Source organism: Nothoprocta perdicaria, unplaced genomic scaffold (genome assembly GCF_003342845.1).
Source record: "Nothoprocta perdicaria isolate Ctin4 unplaced genomic scaffold, notPer1 scaffold_11, whole genome shotgun sequence".
Taxonomy (NCBI): Eukaryota; Metazoa; Chordata; class Aves; order Tinamiformes; family Tinamidae; genus Nothoprocta; species Nothoprocta perdicaria.
In genome coordinates, this window is record NW_020454205.1 from 2,582,469 (window position 1) to 2,599,098 (window position 16,630).

Below are 16,630 nucleotides of genomic sequence, written 5' to 3' on the forward strand. Positions count from 1 at the left end.
GACAGATTCCTCTGAGTGATCTTTTTGCAGATGGATCTGGTAACAACACCATTATGCCAGAAGAGGTCTTGGTCTCTATCTATGTCCCTCATTCTAGAAAGGTAAATTCCTAATTTGTATGTGCAGAGTTAGGCATTATTGATTGAAGAACCAGGGCACAGTCAGTGGAGCATAATCTCCGTGTCTATGTAACACTCACTTTAGGAATTAAGCTGGATCCTGCCAATGCCAATCTTGCAGTTGCAGTTTAAGACAATTAACACAATTCAGCAGGTAGTGTATGATACACAAAGAGTGATATTTAGGTAAAAGATTACCCCRAAGTCATGAGGGCAATAACTGTTTTCAGTTCATCACAGAAGTGGGTTTTGGACAATCTACCATAATCCTTACCTGTGATATGGTTGGCGTTGGTCAGATAAAGCCCTGTCATCTTTGGCATGGGATTAACATGTTTGTGATGCTTCTGTAAATGACCCTGAAATGTGTAATAGTCTCATCCTGGTACTATGTTTACAAGAACAGATACGGGATCTTGTAAGATAAGATAACACATGTCTTTTTTTAATCTTAACCCATATTTTGTGTGTTATCTTGTAAGATAAGATGAGATCTTTTGAGATCTGAATTTTGACAGTGCTTTGGTGTCTGTAGACTTTTGGCCTGTTGTAGTTACAACACCGCTATCGTCTTCCTGTGCTGAAATGACTGTCTTTCCGATATCTACTGTGAGAAGGTCAGGTCATATGAAGTGAGTGAATGACAGAAGGTTGGCTCCARGCTGCTAAAAATCAGGGAAGACAAAATCGTTGAAAGGTCAATAGGAGAAAGTGAATGGTTAATGTCTAAGATGTGAAATTCGAATGCTTCTTTTTTTATTCTCTTCATATACTCCAGTAAGTTCTGCTTTCAGATATTTAGATGCATGCAAGTTTTCCACTTCTGTCTAATCTTTTCAGGGAGAGTATGTGTCTGCATTCCGACAAGCACCACGACGGGAAAATGCTCTCCCRATAATCTGTGCTGGGATGAGAGTTCTTTTTGAGGAAGAGACAAACATAATAAAGGATTTAAGCATCTTCTATGGTGGCAGTGTTTCAACCACAATTTGTGCAAAACAAACCTGTCAGGCACTTATTGGAAGGTAGAGTATCAAATTTCCTGCCTTCTCTGTCTCTCTGCATAAATGAGACGGGGTGTACTGTACTGTCTGGGACATGAGCATACACAGATTTCACGTAGCTGGTGCTACGTAGGCCACAGTGACATTAGTGAGTGATTTGGTCAAGCCTGGATAATGACAATTCAGGATTATTGCCTCGTGTTTCTTGACTGTTCACCATTTTCTACACAATTAGTGTTTGGAGTTGGATTTTGAGGATTCTCACRTAGTATTGGTTTTTGTCCTATACTATTAAGACTCTTACTGTATAACTACTTGGTCTGGTTGAATTGTTTGAATTGCTTTTCAGAATATTTGAGTCTTAACAATAGTAATGCTTTTGCTTATGTTGTGACAATCCTGGGAGTTAGGCTGCACACTAGAGTTATGTTTCCTACGTATTAAAGGTCAGTTCAAAATCTGATCACAAATCAAAATGAGGCTCTCAAAATTCTTTTAAGGCCAGTGGGGCCGATGGGAACACTCCTGTTCAGTTAAATAGTTTGAACCATCCTTTTTTTCATGGAGATGCCTTGATTAAGTGTCTTAAATTTTGGGGAGCTGCTTCTATGTGTATGTATATATGCATATGTGCATGTGTGTATGTATTTTAAATTGGAGAACCTTGGACCTCTGATCAGACCTAGTGCAGAACACTGAGGCATCCTTCCAGCCTGTAACTTGAGTTTTCCTTCCAAAAAGACATGGAGGGTCCAAAAAGACATAGGGACAACTTTTGGAGTTGGGTACTGTGAGATATAAGCAGTGAGTTARGTGGATGATGAGGTTCATGTGGTCAGCTATACACCTGGTCTCAAGCTTTGGGAAGTATTGCTGGATTCTCCGGGTGTGGCAATCCCTTAACTACCATTGCTCTTGAGTCCTTCAGTTTGGCTTTACAAGGGGGGCAAATTTTAAGTGTGCTCAAGAGCCTCAGGAGTGCCAGACAGGCCGTAGTCTTTTGAGGATCCTTTCATCTACAGAATCCCCCAAATCTCAGGTGCTTTACCTGACATTCCCTTCCACTTTGTAATATTCCCTTTTAAAATCAATGTTTGGCTTTGTTATGAACAGCATTATGCATATAGTACAAATGTACTAATGTAACTTATATTTATGGTGTTTATGTTTTAAGATTTACTTTTTTGATTTTTTCAGTCCTGGCTTGCTTACGTATGTGTTGTTTTTCCTGACAGATCCTGGAACGAGCAGATGCTGAATGAAACTTGCAGGCTCATCCTTAAAGAAATTACTCCTAGCTTGGCGTGGGGCGACAAGGCTGACTATAAGAAAACTCTGATAGTCAGTTTCTTTTACCGATTTTTCCTGGAAGTATTTCTGTCTTTGAAGACGATGGTAAATGAGCTCTCCATGTTTGTTTCTTTGTGCAAGCAAATGATGCAAGCTTTTGGTTATCTGGTGATGGTGGAGATTTGTAGAATGTGCTTTGCTATCTGACAAATGTTATCTTCAGGGTATAGAAGTACAGAACGTGAGCACCTAACTCACATTCATAGAGGGTTAAATGCCCATTTAACTTCAAGTTGCCCAAATATCTTTTCCTATGACTTTTTATTTTTTAAAGCTATGTTAATATAACTGTATATCAGTACCGATCTCAGCCATGTAACTCAATGCTGTGCAATGTTTTCTAGCTGGTGCAATATTTTCTAGCTGTCACTTACTTTTAATCTGAGTTTTAATAGTGATTCAACTGCTTTTCAGGACTCTTGTTACTCTCGTGGCATGCCTGCAGAATATAGCAGTGTCCTACAAGATTTTGAAACCAAAATACCACAGAGCATCCAAATATACCAGGCAAGTGATGTTGTAAGATGGCATTATGCTTTATAAAACTTTTTGGTAAAAGGTCATGATTCAAGTGGACCATTGCTTTGAAGCTCAGATACAAAATTTCCAAGGGATTGAAGGCAACAGGCCTCAATAAATCTATTTAATTCTTGATTTTTATCTGTACCTAAATCTTAAAAATCTGTTCTGTAAAGACTCATAGGTATATTAAAAAGTTCTTCTAAAAAGTTTGAAAGGGGTAAATAAGTGTAACAGATGCCATTTTAGCCTTCTTAAATTTGCTGTTTTTGAATTTTCAGCCCAACTGGAGAAATTTTAGAAGAAAATTTTGAAGGCTGAAAAGTCCAGCTCTGTGGATATCACTGTAGTATTAATATTTCAAGAAACATTTTTCCTAGCCTTTAAGAGAGTGCTTAGCTCTTAATATAGATTTAAGAATCAAGATAGAAGGGTTTGATGGATGCTTGTGCAAATTAACAAGGTTGTTCAAGGAGAACTCGGCAGTAGAGGAAAGCAGAGACCAACTCTGGGATTTTCTCTTGGTAGTGCTACACCGGGCGGGTAGCTCTGAGTGATAAGCATGTCCTTGGAAGGCTTTTTGATATCCTTAATAAAGACATAAAAATCCCAAGTTTACGAAAACCTAAACAAAGTTCAGATGAAATCAAGGGACACACTTTTTTTTTCTGTTTCAATTTTATTTTTTAAAGTAACTTTTTGCTATAAGCTATTTCAAATTTAAGTCGTTATCTCCAACTTCCTTTTGAGTTATCTTCAAAGAAAAGTCACTGGACGCTTGTAAAATGAGTCAKCATTAAAGGAACTAGCTCTCTGTGACCGACAACTAATCAGATCAACCGGCACTGAGCAACAGAAATTATTAAAAATGCAGAAAATCAGTCTTGTTCCTTCTAGCTTATCTTTTTCAAACTTTATCTTATTCCTCTAATTTTTACCCAGGCTATTACTAAGCTTAGGAATCACTGGAAGTAGTTCAAAATGTAGYGCTGGACACTGTTAAATTACAGAGCAGAAGTTAGTGAGAATAAAGGGGGGGAAAAAAGATATTCCAGCCTCTTATGGCACCACTCAATCAAGGAGGCAGCTCTTCTTCAGAAAAGCAGTAGTATTAATGCCATTTATGTAAAAGGTTAAGAAAAAAAATCTACAGAGACAAACCTCTGCAAGGTTGTTGGGAGGCATCTTGGGAGAAGAAATCCTAATCTATATTCAATATTGAATGAACCATAAGAGAATACTATGAATAGTTGCTTTTTCGTCTGATTTTCTGATTAATATAAGAACAATATGGCTTTTCTTTTGTAACTGAGAATTTCGTTTTTTGTCTGTATAGGACGTAGAACGAGGCCAATCTCCCCAGGATCCTGTAGGACGTCCCATTATGCACCAGTCTGGAATTAAGCACGCCACGGGTGAAGCAGTTTACAAYGACGACCTTCCTTCTGTGGACGGGGAGCTCTTTCTGGCTGTTGTCACTAGTTCCAGAGCTCATGCTAAGATAGTGTAAGTGTTCAAAGGGCGCCTAAAAGAAGTGGGACAATGAGGCGCTGAGAACTGTAGAGCAGGCTAACAAAATCAAGCTACACATGCACAGGACAGCACCACTGATGCAAACATTGGTTCAGGTACTGGAAGTCACTGTAGGCTGTCAATATTGTCACACTATTGTCTACTGGGCAGTTTAGGCACTCTTAATGGGCACATTTAATGGCACCGCTAACTCTGAGGTCTAGAGTAAAGATTTTCTAGAAATGAAGCAAATTATGATTGCTATTTAAATACTCATTGAGCTATACTTCTTGATGTGCAAGGAAGAGAGGGTGAAGACCTCCCTGAACCCACGTGCAGATTCTGGCCATAAAAGAAACTCACCTCTTTTGGGTTTTCTCCCTTTATGCGAAGCTTTGTCAAACTAATGAAATACATTTCTTTTCTCCCCACAACACTATCAGGTCTATAGATACATCAGAGGCCCTGAAATCACCGGGTGTATTTGATATCATAACAGCACATGATGTCCCAGCCACAAATGAGTTTTACTATTCTGATGATCCAGAGATTGTATTTGCAAGAAACAAGGTTTGAATGCAGTCTTTTTTTTTTTTTTTCTTTAAGTTGTTTTTCATGTTTAATAGATTTTCTTCAGTCCAAATGTTCTAGGTGTCTCTGCTTGAGCAGGGGGATTGGACTAAATGACCTCTAGAGGTCCCTTCCAAGCTCAACCATTCTGTGATTCTGTGATTCTGTGAAATTTAATTCTTGAATACTTGTTTTATGTATATGTAAGGAAATAGTGATAGGTTGCTTCTTGTAATTTTTCCCACTCTCTTACCAGCTTCAGCATCACCAATGCATACTATATTCTTCCTAAAAAAAAATTGAATCGGAGCAGTACAGATAAACAGAAATCTCATAAAACTATTTGAGTGTTTGGAATAGTAAATGTCACTGCAAGCTGGGGCAGTGTAGTCTCTCCGATCACTTGCAAATGTATTGAATACCTTATTTTCCTTTGTTCCCAAGCTATACTTGTCTTTCTAATAATTTGTTAGCTTCAGGAATTCGTGAATAAAGCAATTTTATTCCAAGACCTGACTCAAAACAAATTGAAGAAAAAGGAAATGTGCAAATCATTTATGTGAAAGAATAATTTCAGCAGGACATGTAGGAATCACTTGAATCCACGGTTCTATTAAGTGGGGCATATTTTACAGGTAATTTGCGTTGGTCAGATCATCTGCGCTGTGGCTGCAGATTCAGAGGTTCATGCCAAACAAGCAGCTGCAAAAGTAAAGATAGAGTATGAAGTATTGGAGCCAGTGATCTTGACAATTGAGGTACCAATCTTTTTCTTCTTACTTTTTTTTTTTTTTTTTAATGTATTTAGGCAAGGAAAGTTTACTATTCAGTTGCTATTTTTAACATAATATTCTGAGGAAACAAGTAGAATATGAACAGCCAACACATCCATCATTCATCTTCCAGATAATTTTTGTTTCTGTGGGCCATTTTTTTCCCCTTTTCATATATGGGCAGCAGTCTCAAAATTATTAGGGTCCTGCAAGCTTTGTAATAACATCACAATAAAGAAAAGCAAAATTATTTTAATGTCTCCAGCAAGACGTTAAAAGACAGTGAGCACTCTGACAGCTTCCAATTTTTATTTTGGTATGAACCCCTTATCAGTCAGCATATGTGTATTGGCTAATTGTCTGCTCCTGATTGTTTATAGCACCTTTTTTTCCAGCTAGCAATCCAAAAAATCTGAGCTGGAAATACAGGAAGTGTTAGGGCAGTATGTGGCAGGAAAGATCTTAGGGATACAGAATATTTGGAGATGTGATATGGGAATCATAGTGGAAATAAAGTTATGATTAATTGTTGAAATACGTGGATGTAAAGAGCAAAGGACACATTTGGCAGGTTATTTTGTGCTCTCTTGGTCCTTTGCTGGATGTGTGGGAGGAAATGGTCTACTGAGAAAACTGCATGAGCTCCCTTGATAAAACTGCTACCATCAACAGCACAAAATAAGGCAGGAAAGCATTGCTGGGAATCGACCAGTAAATGCATGAACTGTGGTAGTAGAATGATGAAATAGAGATGTTAGCTGGTGGTTCAAAAATCTAAAGAGGAAGAGTTAAATACCACTATAAACTGAAAATTTAAAAATACTGAAGCTGTTTTTTTTCTCTACTGCAGGAAGCAATAAAACACAACTCGTTCTTTGAGCCAAAAAGAAAACTAGAACAAGGAAATGTTGATGAGGCATTTAAAACTGTTGATAAAATACTCGAAGGTAAATTGTAGAATATGTTTCATGAGAAAAAATGGTCAGTATTGGGACTTGCAGAACTTCTGTCTTTCTCCAGTAATGTCATAAATGGCCTTTACGCTTAACAAAGCGCTTGGTCCTCTGGAATAAAGTGTTATTAAATCTGTTGATTTTGGTACCCTGACGGAATCAAGCTTTCTGCCCTCTCCACCCGTGAATCACATACTGATTGAGGTCATCTAGCGTAAGCTTCTGCTCTAGGCAGGTCCAGTCAGAGCAGGTTGGTCAGACCTGTGCAGTCGGGTTTTGAATATTTCCTGCAGTGAAAACTCCAGCAGCTCCATGGGCCTCTGGTCTAGTGTTTGATCACCCTCACGGTAACAATTGCTTYTCTTATAATAACGTTGAGCTCTTTATTCTCTATGCCTTCCCATTAGCTACTTAATTTCCCCTTGCCCCTCTCTTCCTTGAACAAATGCAATTCTGTCAGCCTGCCTTYGTCCATGCAGCACCTCAGACCCCTGCCTAGGACCGGTTCAGGACCTTGCTTTGGACATGTTCCAAATGCATGTGGACATGCCTCCCTATGCTCTAGTTAAGACTCTCAACATCTGTAGGTAATGTTAATCTGCTGTTAATCAAATTCTGTTGTTTTCATTGAAACCAGGGCAATTAAARTGAGTTAAGAGTTTGGTCTATGTTTTTATTTTAAAAGTTGCTCCTTCATAAAGGACGCATTGAAAGATTTGACACTGAGCGCTATAATTTGCATGATGGTGGACAGCTGGTTCTTTCTGGTTTCCCAACTTTTTCTTTTTTCCTCTTTCACTCAGTAGCATTTGTGTTTTTCTTTTTGGATCAGGAGTGATTCACATTGGGGGACAGGAACATTTTTACATGGAGACTCAGACTGTGCTTGCTGTTCCAAAAGGGGAGGATAAAGAAATGGATGTGTATGTGTCAACGCAGCATCCAGCATTTATCCAGGTAATAAACGGAGTTCTTTGAGAACCTGTGACAACAGAGCTCTGTAGKTGGATTTGAAAACACTTTAGAGACAGCAGGAACATAAAATTGCACATTTGGATTAGGCAACCACAGCTGCTCTGATCACTGCCATCAGGATAAGGAGGAGGTAAGAGTCTCTTATTTCCCTTTGAACAAAGTGCCATATTCCACTAATGCAGGCATGAGAAAATCCCTATGGAACTTCTGAGGTTTGTGGTCAAAGCCTGCTGTTCAGTTCCTCTCTCATTTCCATTACTTTTATACCACTGATAGCTAGGAAGCATGAAGAATTTCATGTTCGAGAAATAGTGAATGAGATTTGAAACAAGAGCACTCCTGACACATATAGATTAGATTATTGAAAAYCAGATGGTCTTATTTTAGATTAAAAAAGAATTAATAAAATCATGAAGTTACTTTTAATTATTAATGGAAATAATGAAAAGTATTTTTTAATACCTTTTACTTTTGTTCCATGCTTCTAATGGTTTGGATAATGAAATCTAAGGATGTTTATTTTTCACTATTCACTATATTTTCCACTGTTGTCTCTGGCCCTTTCATATTTCTCCATGGTACTGATTTTGAAGGCAGACAGCACGGAATGTTTATTGTTATCTTTTGTTTTTTAACTTAGATCAGGGGAAAAATTATTTTAAGCTGAAAATCTTGCTAGCATCTGTGGAAGTCTTTTGGAAAAGGTCCATTTGCAAAACYGGGACGTTGTGCCTGGTTTGAGGTGAGAAATGGTCCTGGTAACGATAAAAAGATATAAATTGTTTTCACAGGAGATGGTAGCTGCAAGTTTAGGCGTTCCAGCCAACAGGATCATGTGTCACGTCAAGCGAGTTGGGGGAGCTTTTGGTGGGAAGCTCCTGAAAGCTGGATTACTGGCATCAGTTGCTGCAGTGGCTGCAAAAAAGTAAGTGTGTGTGTGGGGGTGTGTGTGCGCGTGTGCGCGTGTATGGGGCTACAAGGAGAAAACTGAGTGAACAAGTCTTGCAACTTGGCTAAAATGCTTTCTCCTTTCCCCAAGATGATAGTGAAAGAGCCATAAAATCCAGAGTGTTTGCATTTGGTAAAGTTGTTCACTTAATTTTTGTTCTTGTTGTTCATTTCAATTTGTTTTTCTATACTGTTTTAAGATGATCTACACACAGGTTGATGAGACAGAAGAAATCCAGATTAGTATAAGCCAGAAATGGTTGACCATTATAGAGCACTAGGCTCGGATACTGATATTTTGTATGTATATTCAGAATATTACTTTATTAATCCAGGACTATCTTCAGCATTGTGCTGTGCCAATAGAAGAAACTATGTGTGGAGAAGCTGGATAAGTGCTTTCAGATCTCTCTTCTTTTAAAAGGAGTCTTTTAAATTTAGTCTAAATATATGTTTACATGCATTGCTAGTCCTGGATTCATGAGGAAACCTATTGATAACTTCCCTAATTCTGTCTGGAATTGTCACTTTTGTTGATTTAGAACCAGCAGAGCAGTTCGTCTTGTTCTGAGTCGAGGGGATGATATGTTAATCACCGGAGGCCGACATCCTTTTGTTGGTAAATACAAAGTGAGTGGCACAAATATTCAGTGCAAAAATACCTGCCCATAGTCTATGAAGGAGATTAATACTCATGGTTAATACTTGCTCTTTTAATGAAAATTATAATCAATTCCAATCTAAAGTAATCTAAAGTAAAACCATAAGCCAGGAAACCAAGAGATAAAATTGCTGTACAAACCTTTCTTTCCACCTGCTTCTATCCTTGCACTTTAGGATTCCCCTCAGTGCAAGTCCTTTTCCTTCTTTCTTTCTGGGAACTGGAAACCAAATGTTTTTACTAGTTCAAACATCTGCACAAATTTATTTTAAGTCCTCCATACATTCACATTCAATCAAAAGAGTCACTAGCTTTTCTTGGAAACAATGTCAAACAGGAAAACTCATTCTGTGGAGGAAGCCAATCTGTTTTCTGCTCAAGTGCTGTTATCAGTCTTAATAATTCATTACAGTAAATTCTCATGTACACTGTGTAGGTAAACAAAGAAAGGTTGTACAAGGTGCCTCCCTAGAGCTTAGAATAAACTGTAGCTCCTGAAAAATACTGAAGAACTATCATKAGGAGCAACGGATGAAGAGAGAGATGTGAGATAACAATAGCATTTCTTCATTTAAATAAAGAAAATGTTATACTCCATCTGCCAGACACCTTTCTAACAGTCACAGTGAGACCTGACTTTGTCTACAGGGAACATTGCTGSGTGACCCAAAATGCTTCTCAGTTGTCTGTTAGGCAGCACCCAGGGACGTGGCTCTTCATCTGCCTTGGGGCTCACGTTGCTTGTTGTAAACTGCACCTGTACAGATGATGGATGGCAGATGGGAAAGCCCATAGCCCTTTACTCTTCTGCCTTTCTACATTTGCACTGAATCAGGAATACTGCGAAATGAATTGCACTGATTATGTGGCTCACAGTCATTTGCAAAAAGTCCAAGCATGGAAAAATGAATGAATAGCAACATCTAAGAAGGCTGTGTTGATCTGCTGCAGGTTGGCTTCATGAATGATGGGAGGATTGTAGCTGTGGATACTGAATTTTACATTAATGGAGGATGCACCCCTGATGAATCTGTCCTGGTAAGGATTTTCTAAACTGACCAATCTTATAATGGGAAGGAATCAATAGCTGTGAAATGAAGGCCACTTCCCTTGCTCGTATACTGCTATTCAAATATCCTTTGCTATGGAAACTCAGGACATGTCAGCAAATACACATCTCAGAGTTTCCTTGTCTGGGGGAGTACTACACAGCTCTTGGTACTTCCTTACAGGTTAACTTTGTGAACTGTTTCTCAAGCTTATTTTCCCATAGTAATCACACTGGCTAGGAATCTATTCCTTTAAAATACATAGTATCTCCGTTTGTACTTGCTAGGACAAGTATGTCATTACTCGTATGTGCAGTTAATAAAACAAAACTTCCCTCAGTTGTTTTTATGAAGAAATGTGTTCAAGTTTGATGTTCTAAACACAGTGGAAACACTAGTAGTGCAGGGTTAAATTTGCCATTCTGGGAATTACTTGACATTGAAGAGAACCAGTGTCCTCTTCATGAAGCATCAAGACATTTTTAAACTTAATCTGTTTATTTTGGGCTATCTAGTAATGATTTACTTTTTATCATGTGAAATTTCTAAACAGACAAACATAAGAACCAGAAGATATTGTAGACTGGAATTATTGTTCTTTCTGCCAGATCTGAAACTTTACTGTGAATTTCTGTAGGACATGATAATTCACAATGCTTTTACAGCTTTTCATGTTTTGATATTTCTTTTTGCTTTAAGTCTGACTTCCTATTTTTAATTTTATATGACTTGATTTTTAAAGTGGGAGCAAAATCAATCTTAAAATCAATTTCACTCAGGTGCTAGTAGCAACAGCTTTGTTCTGTGAATAGTCAAGGAACTGGATATTCAAAAAAACTAAAATGTAGTTTCATGCTTCTTGAAAAATTTGTGAATAACATCTGCATCTATGGATAATATAGTATTCTTGTTGCCAGTGATTTACAGAAACCTGAGTTTAAAGCTAATTGTTTCAGTGCCTTTCTGTAGAAAGAGAAAGAACTAAATGTAAACGTTAATGAAGTATTGCTCTGACATTTAAGTTTATCTGTTTGTCCCCAACTCTAGGTAGCAGAAACATCCCTATTAAAAATGGACAATGCCTACAGGATTCCTAACTTGAGATGCTGGGCTTATGCCTGCAAAACCAACTTGCCATCAAACACGGCATTCAGGGGGTTTGGTTTCCCCCAGTCRGCACTAGTGACAGAAAATTGGATAACAGGAATTGCAGATAAAACTGGATTATCAGCAGAAAAGGTAAAAATGAAATACATATTCTCTTCTGAAAATAAAGCCTTTGTGGTTGGAAAGTTAAAATACTGGRCTGGCTCAACTGTTTGAACAAATCTTTTCTAAGACGAACATAATTTGTGATAAAATTCATAAACAATTTACTGTTAGTGTCTGAATGAATAGCATGCTCTTGCAAACTGAACCAAACTGATAATTGTTCAAAAAATTCAGCTATRTTTTTGTTGTCTACATGTCCCCCTGTATGGTCAGTAAGATTTTTAGAAYGATTATGTGATTTCTGTTAATCTTATTTCAGGTTAGGGAAATAAACATGTACAGGGAGAATGAGCAGACACATTTCAAACAACGACTTGATCCAGAAAATTTAATACGGTGTTGGAATGAATGCATGGAGAAGTCTGCATACTACAAGAGGAAAACGGCCATCAAGGAATTTAACGAACAAAATTACTGGAAGAAAAAAGGGATTGCGATTGTTCCACTGAAGTTTCCACTTGGCCTAGGCACACGTTACCTTTCTCAGGTACCCCCATGTTCAGTTGCCAGGTTTATTTTAGGATCTAGAAAGTAGAAAAGCAGTTATCTGAAGATTTGCATCATTTCCTTTGGAAGCGCACTGAAGAGAAAAGAACAGGGGCTAGCATTCAAAATTCTGCCTTCTGTTCAAAGACATTGAACAGAAAAATATAAGTTTCCAAACTCTCTGCTTTCACTTTTGATGTATCATCTCCTTAAGTTATACAACACATTTCTCACCTGTCTAATTGTCTAATCTTTTTTTTTCTTTCTTTACTTTTTTTTTTAGGCTGCTGCTCTGGTTCACATATATACTGATGGGTCTGTGCTTCTGACGCATGGTGGAATTGAAATGGGACAGGGAATTCACACAAAAATGATCCAGGTACTAGAGAACAAACGTTACCTTGTGCTGCATCTTCACGCAGATAAACAATGGGAAGGTTTTCTTCTTGGTGACTGTAGCAGTTGAAGCAAGACACAGAATAATTTCTTTAATCAGCATAGCTGCTCCTTTTTTTTCATCTATAGTGTTAGGAAGTAAAGGTGCTTTCATTGAGATTAAGAGACAACAGGAAAAGAAAACATTATTTAACTTTTAAAAGTTGCCTTTTTACAAATAAAGTCTTTTGGGTCTGGCCCCTCATAACTCAAAAAAAAATAAGAGAGAGCAAAAAAAGAGAGCTAAACTTCAGATTAGTATGCAATCTGAAGAGATTACATTATTATCTTGGTTTAATGGACGACTGAGACACAGCTATAAAGAGATTTACCAGTTCAATGAACCCTTTGGATTTGGGCCTGCATGTTTTGCCTTAAGCCTTACAYGAAGTTCTTACAGGAAGTCTGAAGCAAAATCACGTACTTAACTCTGTACTGACAGACTTGGCAGGATGATGACAGCTGGAGGTTGGAAAAGCACTTGGAGAAACATTATCTTTCTTCGAACCATTGRCTTTTGACAGTTCAAGGGAACGGTTGGAGTGTATGGAATGTTCCTGAAATACACAAGGATATTTTCTTCTTCCTGAAACAGGTTGCTAGTCGGGAGCTGAACATCCCCATGTCGCGTATTCACTTTTGTGAAACAAGCACAAAAACTATTCCTAATTCCTGTGCCTCAGCGGGGTCTGTGGGGACAGATGTCAACGGAATGGCTGTGAAGGTAAGGAGCAGGATTTAGGTTAACCCGATTTCTTGTGGTATTTAACGCCAGCCAAAATTCAAGCGTTAGAGATCTCATGGAAAACAGACTTTGGACCAAAAATAATACCACTGGAGATTGCCAAGAAGAAACATCATTTTTTGACAATTTCTCTATAACTGCACTTGTGATGTAATCCAGACTTTCCTCGGAAGGCTTACATGTTTGACTAAATCCAGACTTTCCTCGGAAGGCTTACATGTTTGACTAAATCCTTGTTTCACCTAACAGAAATGATTAACTTGTCCTGTGTCAATCCTGTATCTTGTCCCTGTTCTAAATTTACTGATTCAGGCTGTTTCTAGTCCTTACAACTTCAATCTTAATAAGGTTTCTGCTTATGCAGTTAAAATAGCACCTCCTACCATGCTCTTTCAAACTTAAGAACACAGTAAGACAAATACTGCATTTTAAATACCAACTAAGACGTACTGAGTAACTATTAAATAGTATCAAATATATCTCTGTTAATGTTGTGTTACTTTCTTCCAATTTCTGTCCCGAATAGGATGCTTGCCAAACTCTTCTGAAACGTCTGCAGCCTATCATCAACAAGAACCCCAAAGGCACCTGGAATGACTGGGTAAGAGTTGGGAATCATACTGCACATCATTGTGTCTTGCAATCTGTTGGTCTTCTCAGCCTCATAAAGCTAAAAGCTGCAGGAACAGGTTGATTCAGGATGTAGGTGCTTGATCGTGGTATGTGACAAACAACGCCCAGGTCCCTTCTGTTGCGGGGAGTGATCTGTAAAGTCACCTTTGAAATTGCTGGAGTTTTTATTATACAGAAAATATCAGCCTGTGTAATAATATATCCCACTCTGGTTTACCTGCAGACAAACTGTTGTAAAAGGTATGTCAGGTTTTATCTATGTTAGTTTTCCTATCTGGCTATAGGTTCTTTATTTTTTACCAACTTTATTATAATAATAATCTTTCTCAACCTTTTTCCTTCTATCTGTCTTCTATATGCAGTTTATGATATAATTGCAAAAAGGTATTAGGAATCCTTGTTTCCATTTTTCTGATCTGTAATCAGCTATGTAATAATCACTTTTGGAATAGGATAGTATTATAGCATATTATATATCCTATAGGATATAGGATAATACTATAATACTATTATTAATGCTAAAACTATTCATAGAAATAGATGGGCCCACTCAAAACTGGAGTGAAGTTTTAGGACTAGAAACTGAGTGTTCCTAACTGTAGGTTTGCTGCATMGATCTGCTACAGTGGTGGTTCTCACAGTATTAAATACTCTAAGTACTGTGAAAATTTAAGTTTTTAACTATTTATTCTCATCGATACCCTTAACATTAGAATAGCTGGGGCTTCTTGGTAACTGACAGCTATATATGCAAAGATTCACATAAAGTACACATCTACCGTAATAGATAACAAATTAATTTGGATATTTCAGGCACACTTGAAATATTAGGAGCAAATAGCTAGCCTAAGAACATTAATCCATATAAGGAGGTAATTTTACATCTTGCAAAGTCAGCAAATAGCAATTAACTAAAATCTAATTTTAAAAGACATCCTGACTTGTAATCTAAGCAAATCTGACATGAGAGTCAACCACGAGGGAGTAGATTTGGATGCTTATGTTATCATTTGTAAGCCATTGGCCTAAGAACACTGCCAAGAGCATTTACCTTGCCAGCTGCGGTGTCTGCACATGAGATCATGCAGMTCTCTCCCAGTGACTGATTTGTTCAGCCATCAGACACCCATTTCTTTTGAACCGAATAGGAAAATGAAGCAGGGCCTTTTCTGACTCCAGCAATAAAGATTGTGCAAGAACAACATTATTGATGGGTCTATTCATTACTCCATTACCCAAAAGAATTCAGGTTGCTCCTCCAAAGGTGGCTTAGTGCCRAAGTATTAGGCACCACCTGCACCTCAGCTGGTCTACATATTTTTACCAATTTGTTATGGTTTATGTTTTTTAATAAATACATCTCTTCTGTGTAACTCTCTGAATCACTGACATATTGCAAACACTACTGTTTTTAACAGATTAAAGAAGCTTTTGAACAGAGTGTGAGTCTTTCAGCTACTGGCTACTTCAGGTAATGTATTTTTAGCTCTTAAATATGTAGGGACTGTATAAAGACAAAGTGATTTTTGAAGGTATCCCATGCAGTGCATAGGAGATCGTGTCCACTGGGGTTGGGGAGGTGTTTGGTTTTTTTTTTTTTTTTTTTTTAAATCACTCATGTTTTATGTAATTGCTTAATAGTTGTAGGTCTGTCGTGCCTAGTGTAGCGCTCATTCAAGTGCTCACTCGTGGCTGGCCTGAATGTGTGGATTTTTTTTTTTTCTGCCACCAGAGGTTACAATGAAAATATGGATTGGGAGAAAGGGGAAGGGCAGCCATTTACTTATTTTCTTTTTGGAGCTGCTTGTTCAGAGGTTGAAATCAACTGCTTAACAGGAGATCACAAGGTAAAGATGAGTATCTCATAAGTTTTGATAATAATGTAAAAGCAGTTTCACTGGATTGTGTTGTCCTTGTGTTAGTGGATGCTTCAACAGTCATAAAGTCTGCATTAATAAATTACCTGTGTTCACACAATTGTAAAAAAATATCAATGGCATAATGAAAATTCCAGGTAGAGCAGAATCAAAGCTGTGCACTATTAATCAGCTTGTAGCACTTCTGTGTTAATGCTGCATTGGTTCATCTTTCTGGTTATGGCAGACACATTTTCTACTTCTTTCCCTGCTTGCTAGCAGACAATTAGAGCAGAGCTTCCTCTTCTGTGTCCAGTCTCTTGACCATCTAGATGTCATAATCCTCTGACTTGGCATGAGCTGGCTGCTGGACATAGAACTGATTTATGTGAGAACGTCCTCTGGCTAAAATTCCATGGGAGTTGACACAAGCCCAATTTACTTGTAACGGACTATTGGAGATCATTTTAAATTGTGTACCTGGAAGGGCTTCTTTATGTCAAATATTATATAAGTGAATAGCAGTTGTAGCCAACAGTGTGTTATAATGCCTCTAATCCATGCATCTCTTCCTGTAATACACACTTGAACTCTATTGACAGAATGTCAGAACAGACATTGTTATGGATATTGGATGCAGCATAAATCCAGCTGTGGATATAGGACAGGTATGTGCCAAGAAGTTTGCGCTCTTATTTCTGTATGAGTCTTATCTGAAGTGAATATTGCTTTATTAATTTAGAGGATACTAATTTCTTACTATATAACGT

General features: G+C 37.8%; 1 protein-coding gene and 1 long non-coding RNA gene across 2 annotated transcripts in view; one reads left to right on the top strand and one right to left on the bottom strand.

The window, feature by feature from the left end:
* Nucleotides 1–16,630, top strand: part of LOC112955066 (aldehyde oxidase-like) — a 29,813-nt gene that overhangs the window by 10,434 nt on the left and 2,749 nt on the right. Inside the window, exons 13-32 of the mRNA XM_026048357.1 lie at nucleotides 6–101; nucleotides 960–1,144; nucleotides 2,359–2,518; nucleotides 2,888–2,980; nucleotides 4,329–4,498; nucleotides 4,948–5,074; nucleotides 5,710–5,832; nucleotides 6,698–6,794; nucleotides 7,633–7,757; nucleotides 8,567–8,700; nucleotides 9,266–9,353; nucleotides 10,336–10,422; nucleotides 11,481–11,672; nucleotides 11,965–12,192; nucleotides 12,475–12,570; nucleotides 13,222–13,350; nucleotides 13,898–13,972; nucleotides 15,423–15,475; nucleotides 15,737–15,851; nucleotides 16,463–16,528. Coding sequence (XP_025904142.1) covers nucleotides 6–101; nucleotides 960–1,144; nucleotides 2,359–2,518; nucleotides 2,888–2,980; nucleotides 4,329–4,498; nucleotides 4,948–5,074; nucleotides 5,710–5,832; nucleotides 6,698–6,794; nucleotides 7,633–7,757; nucleotides 8,567–8,700; nucleotides 9,266–9,353; nucleotides 10,336–10,422; nucleotides 11,481–11,672; nucleotides 11,965–12,192; nucleotides 12,475–12,570; nucleotides 13,222–13,350; nucleotides 13,898–13,972; nucleotides 15,423–15,475; nucleotides 15,737–15,851; nucleotides 16,463–16,528 — 2,439 coding nt within the window. The remainder of the gene's footprint in view (nucleotides 1–5; nucleotides 102–959; nucleotides 1,145–2,358; nucleotides 2,519–2,887; nucleotides 2,981–4,328; nucleotides 4,499–4,947; nucleotides 5,075–5,709; nucleotides 5,833–6,697; nucleotides 6,795–7,632; nucleotides 7,758–8,566; nucleotides 8,701–9,265; nucleotides 9,354–10,335; nucleotides 10,423–11,480; nucleotides 11,673–11,964; nucleotides 12,193–12,474; nucleotides 12,571–13,221; nucleotides 13,351–13,897; nucleotides 13,973–15,422; nucleotides 15,476–15,736; nucleotides 15,852–16,462; nucleotides 16,529–16,630) is intronic.
* On the bottom strand, nucleotides 12,165–12,738 carry LOC112955079. The gene is made up of 2 exons (XR_003250831.1): nucleotides 12,592–12,738; nucleotides 12,165–12,229 (listed from the first exon to the last, which is right to left on the bottom strand). It is a non-coding gene; the product is annotated as an uncharacterized LOC112955079 (long non-coding RNA).